At 38.6% G+C, this 14,356-nt stretch overlaps 1 protein-coding gene across 1 annotated transcript in view; it reads right to left on the minus strand.

Moving 5' to 3' along the window:
* Positions 1 to 316: 316 nt before the first annotated feature.
* LOC115622103 (lachesin) overlaps positions 317 to 14,356 on the minus strand; it is a gene marked incomplete at its 3' end in the record, with an annotated part of 60,423 nt that continues 46,383 nt past the window's right edge. Inside the window, exons 6-11 of the mRNA XM_030515945.1 lie at positions 8,024 to 8,182; positions 6,525 to 6,653; positions 4,527 to 4,661; positions 1,972 to 2,121; positions 650 to 736; positions 317 to 568 (exon numbers count right to left, since the gene is read on the minus strand). Coding sequence (XP_030371805.1) covers positions 317 to 568; positions 650 to 736; positions 1,972 to 2,121; positions 4,527 to 4,661; positions 6,525 to 6,653; positions 8,024 to 8,182 — 912 coding nt within the window. The remainder of the gene's footprint in view (positions 569 to 649; positions 737 to 1,971; positions 2,122 to 4,526; positions 4,662 to 6,524; positions 6,654 to 8,023; positions 8,183 to 14,356) is intronic.

Here is a 14,356-nt window from a genome sequence, read left to right on the forward strand (position 1 = left end):
CCAAAGTATCTAACAAGTGTCGACCCTCCAAGTAATCCAGCTAAAGTCGTTATGATTTGTCATAAACATAAAATAAATGGCCAAATATTTATAGTCTCTGTTGAAGTCATTGCTATTGTTGTTGTTGTTGTTGGCATTTTTGTGAGGGTTCAACAGAGTTGCCAATAAGTATAAACAGTGGCCAAGCTCTGGCACTCGACACAAGGGAAAAGTCAAAAAGGAAGGACGAACACTCTTCACAGTTTATTTTAAGAGACGGGCTTAGGGACACGAGTTTATGGGTTAATATTAACCCTCCTTAGACTGTAATGCTTACCATGATGCTGCTGCTGTTGCTGGTGATCCCTGCCACGTGCTGTGGACGACGCGTGATGATCCTGCGAGTTCCATAGGCTCGAGGTGGCACCCACATAGACATTGTTCAGAGCAGACGACTGCTGATCCATTGTTTTGGTTTTTGTGCGTTGCGCCTTGTTGTTGTACTGCTGGTTGTTATGCGCATTGTTATTGTAGTTGTATGGGTTGTTGTTGTTGGTATTCTGATTGCTGTTGCTGCTGTAGCGTTGCTCTGTGAATAGTCCAGGCGGAAAGGGGAGGGAGAGATCGAAAGCGTTTAATAGATAGGGGTATATATTCATAAGAAACTTACCTTTGTTGTACTTGACAACAACAACAGGTACAGTATTAAGTGATACAGTTGGTGCCATGGTGGTGATGGTGGTTGTTTGTGGTATGTCTGTGGGGTGAAAATCAAAATCGATGAGATGGTTCATTATATTTTCAACTACAATCGAACGCAATTGTAGTTGACGAAGTGTTTTGGAAGCAGAAAAAAACTACTTCGTGATTTATAAAAAATAGTCTTGTGTAAGATTGAAGAAAAATGTGTGAATAATAAAAGAAATTATCATTAATGTTGTAACCAAAACAACACTTCAGTTCTTTCGCAGGCGGCTGGGAACCATTTCAGTCATAGACTTTGTCGAAATGGAGAATACTTTCCAGAGCTTAGCAGCTATGCAGGTTATAGTCACAATCTAGCCAAAGGCTGTGTTAATTTAGTTTCTGTGCATAGGGTGCTGGTCTGTGGAAAGGACCAAGTAATTCGCATATAAACAGCAATGGCTAAGAAAAAGTGTCTATTCTTTAGTCTCTTCGGAAAATATTCATGAAGCTACTCAACAACAAATAAATGAAATACAAAAAAAAAAAAACAACATGGAATCCTTTAAATTATTCCTAATTTACTGAAAATATGAAAACCACTGATTTCGTATTCTACACTCTTTTAAGGCTTCTTGCTTAATTTAATACTTAAATAAATAATATTGATTGCATAGTGTTACTTTCAATACCTTTTAAGAAACTCTATTTGAAGAAAGAACATAATCAAAATTCACCACGTATTCAATTAATAAAAACAGATTTAAAAATTTGTTATTAAAAAGCTTTAACTACAAGTAAGTATTTGTTAAAAGCCCGTTTAATAGTTGTAACTATCGCAACACTGACCGATTGGATAAACGGACAATTTAGCGCTCAAAAGTATGATTCATTTCCTGTAGAAACATGCTTACGCACCACATATGTCTGTGGATATCGCACATAAGTCAATGTAAGGCCATGTAGACAAAAAGGCAAGCACATAAATCAATCACTGACCATTTCAGGCAACCCCTTTTGACCTGAAACAGCCAAAGGCTCACTCTCACACGACCCCCATCTTCACCCTCGTTCTCAATAGCCGCCTCAGGGTATTTATTATGCACATTGTTGCCTTCCATTGACTTAAATTAATTAGAGGCGACAGTTAGGCAAATAGTTAGAGCCTAATTGCCGGCGGCTGTTATTGCCCAGCAGCCCGGCTGACTTATGGCAATTGTTGTTAACGGTTACGGTTATTGTAATAGTTCTGTTGCTGTTGCTGTGGCTGCTGGTGTTGTTGTTACAATAAGTTAAGACAATACTTACGATACAATTTGATCGCACCATCTGTGTCGCCGAGCGAGTTCTTGGCCACACAACGATAAGCGCCAAAGTCCTGTATATCAACGTCATAGATGGTCAGTCGCATGGTTATTTTATAGCCGGACTCGAAGGTTTCGGGCACGAAGCGCTCACCTGTGTGGGATGACAAGCAATAGAGAGGCAAGATATTTGGTAATTGTCTTGTGTGGGTGGAAATTGCGACAGACATGCCTCCTTTAAATGACAAAGTCAACAAGCATCTAACAATCTGAATGACTAAACGACTGCTGCAACAGCCCTGCCTCAACGTATTTACACTTTGTCCAACCTGGGCAAAGTAATTTAACTAACAAAAGTTTTGCATTTGCTGGCCCGACTTGCTGGCATCTGAAGCCAGAGATTTTGTCTTTGTCTTTATATCTGTCTTGGGGTCGTTGTCCCATGTCAAATGGTTCATTTTAATTTATACAAAAACAAGTCTCAACTTACTGGCCCCACTGCCGTGGTTTTGTTTGTTTTGCATGTTTTGATTTACGTTTGATGTCGGTTAGATTTAGTAACCGTAGCCAGCTACTAAGCTGGGCATCCATTTGTGCTCTACACCGGGGTCTAGTTGGGTAATTGTTATGCATGTCGAGCAGCTAGCCGACTACTGATTAGTTTACCGAAATGAGTCTGTTATCTACCTATATGGTACGGGGAGGTGCAAAATTAAAGTTAGTTTGACGAACATATGAGCTCCTGCATGAGGGCAACGTTGTTGCTAAAAACAATTAGCCACAAAAAAGATCATCACAACTTTAGAACAAAAACTAATTTTAAATGCTTTATCTTGATTACATTTAAATGTATTTATCAGCATAATTTGAAAGATTGCTCCCCTAGGCAGCAACAGCCTAACTAAACTGTACTTAAATTTGAGATTCAAAAATAAGCGTAAGAACTAGAGTACACTCTGAAGCCATTACCTAGAACTATTTACTGCAATTCAGAACTCAATATACAACAATAATACTCCGGAGGCCACAGCTTGCAAGATAAAGAAAATGGAAGGGCTTTCAATTTTATATTCAACTAATCATTTCCTGTAAGCCTTTGCGTGAAAAAACAATTATTTAAGCATTGAGAGACCAGGAAAAGCAGTAGCTGCTGCCTAGAAAAAGAATTTTATAGCCAACTTAGTTCGAACCTAATATCGAGCGTTGTGCCCAGCAAGCATAATCGATTTAAGTAGCCTTGCACTAAGCCTCATCACAACTTTGCCATCCGCTTATGGAAATCCACGCACTCTAATAGAGAACAAAAAGTGTCCATTAGAAGTGCACGTAAGTGGAGAAGCTCCCTGCCTGACTGCCTGACTGCCTGCCCGCCTACTTGCCGGGCTGGTCGAAAGAGCGACAGCCCGACAACTGCTTTTGACTTGAGGTCATTTTCAATCAGTTTTCCCATTTTCTGTCACGACTCAACAAAAAAGAGAGACTTGCAAATAACTAGAAAAAAGAACGAGCAGAAAAGTAAAAAGACCGGACTACATGGCATGTCTGTGACTTTTTCAGGGCGCTTTCTGGCTCGACAAAACGAATGAGCCTGGGCATGGATCTGAAAGTGTGGGCGACTGCACTGCGGTTTTGAGTGCTCTGCTACTGTTGTTGTACTGGTTGTTGTTCTGGTCAGAAAAGCGATGTGCAGTTCATTTGCTGGACCTGGCGAGTGCAGAGCTGAGTGCCGTATGAATGGTTGGTTGGTTGGTTGGTTGGTCAGTCAGTTTTTAATGGCGTCGTCGCTCACAAACAACGACATGTACTCGTAAAACAAAGCTTAGCAAATGAAGTTGCAAATTTTTACAGTTTACAGTAATCAAGCGCATATCTAAGATGACGTACGAGTTTGTAGAATGGGCAACAATTGCCTTCTCTTCTGAGATTGAATCTATAGTTAACGTTGCTAGTGGAGCTTCATGCTTGGCAAGCATTAGTTTTTTCTGATTAGGCTAATACTTGTATACTTGTATATTACATACAACTGCTTAGTTTTTGCTTTTTTGTGGCCATGCGATATCAGACACTATAATTGATACACTGAAGGTGGGTTTGAAAGAGGAAGAAATCAACCACAGTGGTAGAATTCTAGAAACATATAAAGAAATAAATGAATAAATAAAACTGCGAGTTGTTGGGAAAATATTTAATAGTGAAGCTTCCATTACCATGCCTTAGACATTAGGTTGGAACTAAAGACTGTGCAAAAAAGACACACTCTGAATACCTCATTAGCTACACTTCATACTTTCAAATTTACTTCTATTTACAATATAAGTGTATCATCATAAGAGTAAAATAAATCACAGATTAATGTCTTACACCTAGGCTGCCAAATTGTATAACTTCGAGTTTTGATTGATATTTTTTTTTTTTTTCAACATTTCAAGTTAAATTAGGTCTAGATTTTTCTATAATATTAGACCTTTTTAAAATTTTTATATTTTATTGTCGCAAATCCTTCAAGCAATTTGTCCAAATTTATTTTGAATTTCTGCTTGTTGCTCGATTTGTACTCACCCGGCACAATAATCGTATCGTTCTTCATCCAATAGTTGATGGACTTGGGATACGCTTCAGACTGACACTCTAATGTTATGTTCTGTGCCAGCGCGGCGCCAACTAATTGATTTTGTATCCAAATCATTGGCGGAACTGCAAAGAGGAAACAGAGCGCAATGAAAATGTTTATCCGACCAATTTGTAAGTATGCATATACTATAGTGGCATGGGAACTGTAATTGCCGGCTGATAAATGGGTTAAGTATTGCTAATGTGTACAGTAGATTAACCCCTCGGAAATATAGCTGCTGCTCTGCTCATGCTGTGATTAATCATGGCTATATTTTATTTTTTGCGCGTCGGATAATTGCTTTTTAATTTTATTTGAAACCACACATGGCGTTCATATGTAACCGATCAGCTTTGGAAGCTGATTATAATGAGTGTGCAGGTAGCATGAGAACAACAATAAAGCCAATGAAAGCCTTCAGGTAAGATTTATTTAACTTTATTACCTCTGCTTTTTTGTAATCGACTAACGAACCCAAAGCCGCTTTATTTATTATGAAAACAAAAACAGCCGGAGTTGAGTGAAGCCGATTTTAACTTATACAATAACTACAATTATTATTTAAAGGCGCGTTAAGCATAAGTAATGTTTTTTGCCAAAAACTGTATCTAAAATTTAAATATGAATTATATATATATGTGTTTTTTTGCTTGCCAGCATATCGGTTAAAATTCATCAATCAATGTATATGATGCCTACACTTCATCCAACCTCAACTCCAATACATTGAGTAATTTCATAAGGAATACATTTCCTGAATTATGAATACGTATAGCAGTTATAATTATGTTCCTTTGCCATATATTTTATAACCATTCGTTCTTCAATAATGTGTATTTAACAAGTCATTATTTTAAGAAAAAAATTTAAAAGCTAGCTTTGATTTCCTCCCCCATCTCAGGCATGCGATGAGTATTTGCTTTATAAAAATGTTTACCTTGGCAGCTAATATTTTTTCAAGTAAAGTGAAAAGCTGGTACTAATTGCTTTCTTTTATTTTTATATATTTGTTGACTATTTGTCTAACATTTGCCACGCAGTATTTTCGTCCAAGGAACTAATATTCTGGCTTCACTCAACATGCGAAACATTGTTGAAATGCTCATCGTTCTTCTGCCTCAATTTGGTTATAAGGATATACTTATTTAAGTCAAATAGCTCAATCTGCACTTCGACGGCTAAATTAAGTTATCTTCATTTAGTCTTCTAAGCTACAACTACCAAATATTTACGAGTATGCATGCCGCAGCGTTGCCGCAAGGCTCAAAATAATTTGGCATACTTTGGCCGCATAGTGAGCTGCAAAACTCTAAACTTTTCATGCAGCTTAAATTTTTATTTAATTAGCAGCAAAGTAAAACGCCAGGACATGTGTGTGTGTGTGTATGTGTGTTGTGTGTGTGTGTGCTAAAAATGCTAACTACCTGAGGCTGACTTAATTATTTATTTTATGCATAGCACCTAAAAGTGTGCAGCTGCAACAAAAATATTATAAAAAGGGGAAATCAACGTGCAAAGCAGAGACGTTCTCTTCCGCCGTCGCTCTTCAAAAATTAAAATGCAGAGCATATTTTCTATGGCAAGATCTGAAGTGACGCTTTGTGTGAGTCCTGTCCGTACATATGTATACTCGTTATATACCCGTTCATACATATACTTGTAGTTATGTGTAGATGTTTGGTTGTCTGAGCAGAGCTGTAACACTGTCTGGTCTGGTTTGGTCTGCGGCACATTGCTCATACACCATGGCAGACACGGATACAGACACAGATTCAGTCACAGATACAGATACAGACACAGTCACAGAAACAGAAGCAGACGCCATGCGGTGCGCTAGCGTAAAACTATAAATATTTAAATATGCAAAATTGATGCACACTCCAGCATTTCAGAGTTCCAGCATTTCGGTATTACGGCATTCCCTTTTACATTTTGATCATACTTACAATGGACAATGAGCATAACGCGTTTGCTAACTGTTGGCGGTATGCCATTCGAGGCAATGCACAGATAGGCGCCCATATTTAAGCGATTCACTTTGGCGATGGTCAGAAAGGAGCCGTTGTAGGCCACAGCTAGGAGGAGGAGGGGAGAAATAGAGATAAAGAATTAGATAGAAAAAGCAGATATGTATTTAAATGAGCATCTAAACCATTTCAGAGTTACTACAAAATCTATGATTTAAGCATGTTAATTGTAGGTTTTATAGACACCCATTCAGCACAACTTTGCGGCAGCTTATCACAAAGCTAACACAGCTCACAAAGTTTGTTTCACACATACATACATGTAAGTATATCACACACAGACTGCTGACGGACGGACAGACACATAGTCAAATCTTGTGGCATTGCTCAACTTCCACATCGTTCATGTTATCCTCATCACCATGCCGCCAGCTTGCGAGAATTCCAATTGCAAATTTCATATACGAGTCTGTATGCAAGGAAGAAACTTACTCTCAGGGCTCCTTCTAGCCTGCTGCTGTCAAAATTTCGATGCGTTTTTTTCTCTTTCTGCCTGCACTTCCGGCGTCTTCCCTTCTCCCTTCCTGCCAGCATCTCCACCTCTATCGGCTGGAACGGAATAATGGCAATGAAAATTTCATTGCCTGCTTGCTACCAAATCGAATGTGATTTGGTGTTGCTTTTTGACATCAACTCTGGCTTTCTTAGCAACACAGCCGAAAGCCATAATTCCATTGCAGACACTGTCCCATAATTGGCTCTTGTTAAAGCAACAGGTAGCTGACTTGAACTTTGAGTTTGGAAAGGGCGATTGGATTACACCAGCAAGCAACCCGACTTTGGGTTTGGGATTAATGGTATATCTTTGAAGCAGGATTTGCTTCTAAGTAGACTGTACTTTGTATCCGTAGATTTTGTGCAAACAGTAGATAATGCCAACTTACACTACTTAATTCCAAAAATGAATGTATTTTGCGCTCTAAATCGGAGCAGGATACTCAATGCTATTGAGGCATAGTAATGTGCCATTAACCCAATTGGCAAGTACAAGCAGTAAATGGCGCAGAGCACGAGCCATTTTATAGGCCAAATTATAGACCAGCGCCTATTCTGATTAGCACAGCTGTTGCGGCCTCTTTTAACACCAACCCAACCAGCACACACTCACAGTTAATTGCAAGCACTCAAACTCTGGCTTTAAAATACATTTTTGTTTCGCAATGAAATTTAATGCAAGTCGAACACGAACGTTCGCGAGGCGTGGGGGGCGGGGGAGGGCAAACATCGTGCCAAATAATTTACATGGCAACGCCACGGCCCCAACCATTTGTCATGCACACAGCGTGCAAATACAAACAAACAAACACACACACACACACACATAAATATTTATATATTTATATTATGTATACATATAGTAAGAGTGAGAGAGACTTGCCCGAGTGTGTGTGTATTGACACCCACACATGTAAACTTACCCTCAGCGCCATTTGGCAATGGAATCAGTTCGCCTCCTTCGCGTCGCCAGGTTATCGTCGGGGTGGGGGAGCCGGTGGCCGCGCATTTCAGTGTAACATTTGAGCCCTCACGTATGACCATATCGGTACTGGTGGGATAATCGAGTATATCTGGTGGCACTGCACACACACATACAGCCACACGCACACACACATGTGTAAACGCAGTTGTTGTAACAGTTACAAGTGCATATTATTCATACGCCGCGTGTGCCAAGCGGCAGGTGTCAGCAGATGGCAGATCGCAGTGAGCAAAACGGCAATTGTTCGCAGCATAGGTGTTGTTGTTGTTATTGTTGTTGGCATCATTGGTATTGTTATGGTAGGTTGGCAAGTTGTTGCGGATGGTAGTTGTTGTTGTTGTTGTTTTCGTAGTTGCCGGCATGTCATGTAAATGTAAACAAGCAAAAAGAATTTTTTACTCTGCTTTAGACTTTTTAAACAATTACTGACTAAATGCCACACAAAAATGTTGATAATGATCAACAGTTTTTATGGCTAGAGTACGAATTTCATACCACAAATTTGCTAAATTGAGCCAGTAACGTTTTCTTTTATTGCCCACTCTTTTCAATTTATGTTTTTTGCGGTTTTTTTTAAAGGGGTTTTTTTTTTAAATTTATGTACACGTATGTATGACGTGCCAATCATCGAGCAAGCTATTGCTTTCTAGAAAATAGAGTTTCTGACCTTGCAGCTTCTATTCTGCGTAACCTTTCGGATTCAAATTGGATGAAATATCTTTTTGGGATCTGTTTTTTTATTCATATCTATGCAATACTTTTAAGCATTGCTAATCATTTTTATAACAAACTAAAAATACTTTCAAGAAACTATATACTATAAATGAAAATAAATTAATAAAGTATGTCATAATATATACTCATAAGCTTTAAATGACCCGAAATAAGCGAGCGAATATTAGGGAAAATAAGCAACAACGAAAATGTTCAACTTGAAGAGTTTACAAAGTTTATTATCTAGGTAATTGCAATTTGGCAAATGAAGAAAGCGATTACAAGATGTTTATGCACAAGAGTTGTTGTTCGTAGATGGCAAGCCAAGCTTCTCCGCACCAAGCACGATTGCGAAAAAATGTTTGAACCGAAATAACAGAGTTAGACATAAAATCAAATATTATAGTGTATATGTAAACTAAGATGTGGGGCTATTCAACATGAAAATTGAATTAGTATCTACAGTTGCTTTAAAATAGTTTATTAAGAAACATTCAGAAACTGTAGAAGTAGGTTTCCAAACACTATTCAATTCACTCTCATTTGAAATGCCCCAAATGCTCAATTCAATTATACTCATAACTCTGCTCAACGCTATTATTTTTTACTTTCAGAATATATAATGTATTATTTCATGCCATTTCATAACTTATCCAACTCATGGCCTGAAAAAATGCAAGCAATTTGCTTTTCAGTTGCCGTTTTGAACATAATGACAAAATGCCAGCGACCCCTTGGCGAGCAATATTACCCCTCATTTGTCCCAAAACACCGCACACACACACACATACACATTCTCAGTGCTTTATTGCCTTTTGTGATTGAAACATGACGTGCTGAACCATTACAAGCAAGTCAACAAGGCTCTACCTTCTCTATAGCCAACATCTTGTATAACATGGCGTATACGTAATGTGAGTAACAGAGCTTGTGTGTGTGTGTTTGTGTTGTTGTTTCTGTGTGTTGTGCTGCTTTTCTCCCATTTTTTGTTTTTCTTTTTTTTTTTTTGAAAAGTAAAAGTAAATTTTGTAAAACATGCACATCATTGTTGACATGAAGACTTTGAAGTTACGATGTGTGTGCGTGCGTCATAACTTGCCTGCCAATGTTTGCTTGTGGGCTTTATTGTCCATACTATGTGTGTGAGTGTGTTGGCTAGGAAACGTGTTGGGCAGTAAACAGCCACAGGACAAGGACAACAAAGCATGTGGAAATATTGCCAAGCATTTATTGAATTGTGGTCGATAATTGTCTACAAATTGAAAAGCCCTACTTGTCAGAAGCTCACCAATTATGCTTTAAAGCGCCACAGAAATCTTTTCATGTTATTTCTACAGCTTCTTCTTCTTCTTACTCTCCACCTCTGCGCCTCTGCGCCCTGCTGACCAATTAAAGTAAACACCGAGAGCTTTGCTGGCTTCAAAATCGTGAAAATTCCCCTACATATTAAATGCAAATTTTAGACAACGACTACAAAGCCTAACAGAACACTTAGACCAGGCAGGCGCTGGCAGGCACATCCATTTAGTTGCCAGCGCCGTTGGGCGACTAAAAAATCGTCAAGCGTAAAATTATAATTAATTACAAAGTGGCAGTACACGTTCCAACACACTCACACGCACACTCTCACAGTCAGGCACGTATCTACTCATCAGTGTAGAGGTGCTTTTTGTCTCTGGCTGCCACTCGCAGCCTCGGGTGCTGCGGTCGAAGTGGAGTCAAGGCCTGACTAGTCCTTGCCTAACCAGCAGCGGGTATTTTCAACCGAACTATGCGTAGTATGAATATCCAGGAGCAATGCACCTATAAGCTGCAAGAAGTCCTTTAAATATTTTCATATTTGTTGCTCGGCTAATTGAACGCCAAGAAATGCGCATAACTCGTTTTTAGGTGAAAATGCCGATGTTATACAAAAAATTGAAACATTTTGTATGGAGTTTTTAGTTGAAAATGTTTGAAAGCCTATCAGTTGGTTAGTAAAACTTTTCCTTGATCATTTTTTGGCCTATGCAATAAATTGATATTTATTTGATTCGCTGATGCTTCAACTAGTATTTGTGTTCAATATACTTCAATTAAATGCTATCCTTCGCAACTTTTTCAATAATCTAGTGAAAATTTACTTCCGACATGGACGTGGAACTGCCAACCTGACGTGCCACCTCGCAACCGCTAACAACTCAGTCAACAAATTCCGCCCTGTACCCGGCTCAGTGCTTTGACAATTTCGCACCTGGGCCCAATGGACCTGCAGCTTTACACGCCTTGTTGAACCGTCGCAACCCCATGGCGGAAAAAACCACGTTTCTCTCGCCATTCCTCAAACAAAATGTTGCACACATTTTCCTAGTCCGCTGCATTCCTTTGTTTCATTGTTTTTGCAGACGTACATGTATTTTTCCGATTTTTTCGTGAATTCGGTTCAAAGTCCGCCACGCACAGTGGGTGTGCGATTGCGCCCAGTGATGGCAATGTAATTCAAATATGGACTGCATATTCGATTATCGCCGCTATTCTGGCATTTCAAAATGATATTGAAATATTTCATGGAACATATTTTGTGATTTTAACAGAAAGTTAATTAACTTTTAAAGTATTATACGATTTTTTGTTCAAATTTTTTAAAATATGTTGGACACAATTGTTTTTGATAGGATTTAAAAGCTATATCAAAGGTATCCTACCAAGCACAGATTTTAAATAAAGATAAGTATAAGAGGGGAAAAAAGATATCTTGTAGTGAGGAAAAATAACCGCAATTAAATTTATGGAAATCGGCCTTATTTTCCTAAGAGCCGCAAAGAAAAGCTTAATGAGTTTCTTTTTCTTAATAGTACAGAAAGCATTAACAGTTAGAAAACTACCAAATCAATCTTACAAAATACATAAATTACTCGCTATGTTCAGTTAATGTTAAATTATGTACTTTCTTAAATATATTTGTAAAATGAAGTAATTAACATTATAAGTTGAGCTAAACTTAAACTTTTGATGTGCCTTTCAGGATCCATTGCGGCATCTCTTCTTTGTTAAATTTTCTTCACTCTCGGAACTCTTCGAGATGGTTATTTCTGGGTGGCATAGGAAAGAGCTGTAGTTCAATATGAAAAGTTTTTGAAATATTTACAATGTTTATAAATGTTTCAAAACTTTCCATGCTAAACTACAGCCCTTAATAGTACCACCCGGATGCATAACTACTACCTCTGTCCGACACAGGACTGTTGCTTCCTGTCAAATCGATTAAACATCGATGTAACTTCAATTCGTAACTTTTCGTCACTAGTCGACCTTTATTTCTTCTGGTTTTGTTGTTTGGCACAAAAGTTGATTGTTTTTATACAGCAGCCATTGAGGCATTGAATAATTTATTTGAAACAATATGTTTTTCCTATTGACGTTTTGTCTACGGTTTAATGGACACGAGCTGACCTAAGCCCTCGGCTGAGGGAGGTGAGTGGGCGTTGAAGCGTTCACCCTGTGCGGCTGGCTTTTAATATTTTTCGAAAAATTTCCTTTCGTTATTCATGCATTTTATTTGATTTGCGGAGCTTTCATTGTGTTTTATTTGTGGTCGCATCATATACACACATGCGTTGATTTAAAATATGAAAAATTCAAATGTTATTTGACATATTTTTGTTTGGTTTTAGATTTTGTTGAGCTTTGTACTGTTGCGGTTTGTACTTGTTGGTGTCTGCGAACATTTATACTAAAGAGGTTTGATAGCTTTGACATTAAAGAGTATTGTGTAAAACAATTATTATTGTTAATAAAAAAATCTAATACATAAATAATAATTAAATGGCATGAAAAGGTTCAAAGAAAGCAAATGAAAGCAGCACCGTTTAAAAGAACCTTACTTTAATTAGTGTTGTCTTCTTTTTCAAATATATAGCTTAGCATCTGCTGCGCAAATACCCATAATTTATGTCTGAGTTCATTGGGGAAAAAATAAATAAATAAACCAAATTTATAAAGACATTTCAAAAGCAAGGACATCTTCGCTATACTTACATAATCTACAATTTGTGGTATTTTTTTAAAAGCGGTCTAAGCGCCAATAAAAGTATATTTAATTCCCAGTTTGAAATCTGCAGTCTCCTTACAATACAACAAACTAACAGTAAAATTGTTTGCCCACTAATTTGTCGAATTTAATAATATATTTAATGTTATTCAAATGAAATGTTCGATATAGAGTTAACATACACGAACTGCTTTGTGAATTACTTGTACTTTTCGAAGCGTATTTGAAAAATAAAACTAATTTGTATTCATGTTGTTTGATTGACAATAATTACTCTTATGTTGTCCTTCTCCATAACTGTCCGCACACATCAATATTTTTCTCTATGCTCATCTCTCTCTATTACAGCTTCTTTCCTCTTCTGTTTTCGCGAAACTTGTTCTTTGGCATACTCTACTCTTCATGGATGCCCACCGTTGTTTACTTTGCGGTTAGACACAAGAACTTAGACAACTTTGGCGGCGTACGCTGATGACAACGAAGATAATAGTGTCTGCCACCAGGGCGGGAAGGAGGGATGCTGATGGTGGTGGTGATGGTGGTGGTTGACGCTGAAAAGTATACACCACAAAATTGTACACTTTGTCAAGAGGGCTGGGGAGAAGCCGCGCTGATTTAAAGCGGCTTGCCATTTTGCTTATAGACTTAGTTCATTTGAGTGAAAAGCATTTGTTGGCAGCGCATACACTGAGCGAAACTGTTGGCTAACTTCTTTAGACAGCCAGCGCAGTGCTGCCAGCATTGCCGAGCAGTGCATAGTGGACGTTCTGGCAAGCGATGTAATGAATTTCGACATCAATGAAAACACAATCAACCAAAGTGGTTACTTATGGGCCACGTCAATGGGAGAGGGGGGTGAGTGTGAGGGGGGGGGGGGGGGGTGTCAGCGGAAAATGGTTGGGTGGAGCGGCATATTCATTTAAAATCTGCAACACTGCCCCAACGCTGGCATCCCTGGCATTGGTCTTGTTGCTGTTGGCTTGCTTTCAGACTGGCGATGGGGCGGAGGTTTGAGTTTGGGTTTTGGGGCTGGCGGTCGTCTGCTCTGAGGTTTTGGCATTGGCGTTGGCGTTGGCGTTTTTGAGCTCGTCCTCGCCGTACGTTGGTTGAATAATTAACGCTGGGACATGTAACCAAGCGAATGTCGTGCAGACTTCGTCGCCACCATTGAGCGCACGTAGCATGTAAATTGTTTCATTACCTTTTATTTTGTTGGGCTTTCACCAACAGCAACAACAACACCAACACCAGCCCCAGCGCAAGCGTCAGCGTCAGGGCTTAGTCGTGCTTTATGCCTTCTACCTTAACATTGTTTCATTTATTTATTTATTCTTTTTATTTTGCTTGCGTTTTTCTTTTAGCCGCAGCGCTTTAAGCCGCTGATTCTTGCTTCGCCTAGATCAGTATAGTAAGTAGGACTGTTTTCCTCAGTTAAAAGTAATTGAAATGCTCTGGATTTTTGGTGAGGGCAGCAGTCAGGTGCAAAAGCATTTAAATTTTCATCAGCACTGTCAAATAGTTTTAATG

Source organism: Scaptodrosophila lebanonensis, unplaced genomic scaffold, assembly GCF_003285725.1.
Source record: "Scaptodrosophila lebanonensis strain 11010-0011.00,11010-0021.00 unplaced genomic scaffold, SlebRS2 tig00000042-arrow-arrow-pilon, whole genome shotgun sequence".
Classification (NCBI taxonomy): Eukaryota; Metazoa; Arthropoda; class Insecta; order Diptera; family Drosophilidae; genus Scaptodrosophila; species Scaptodrosophila lebanonensis.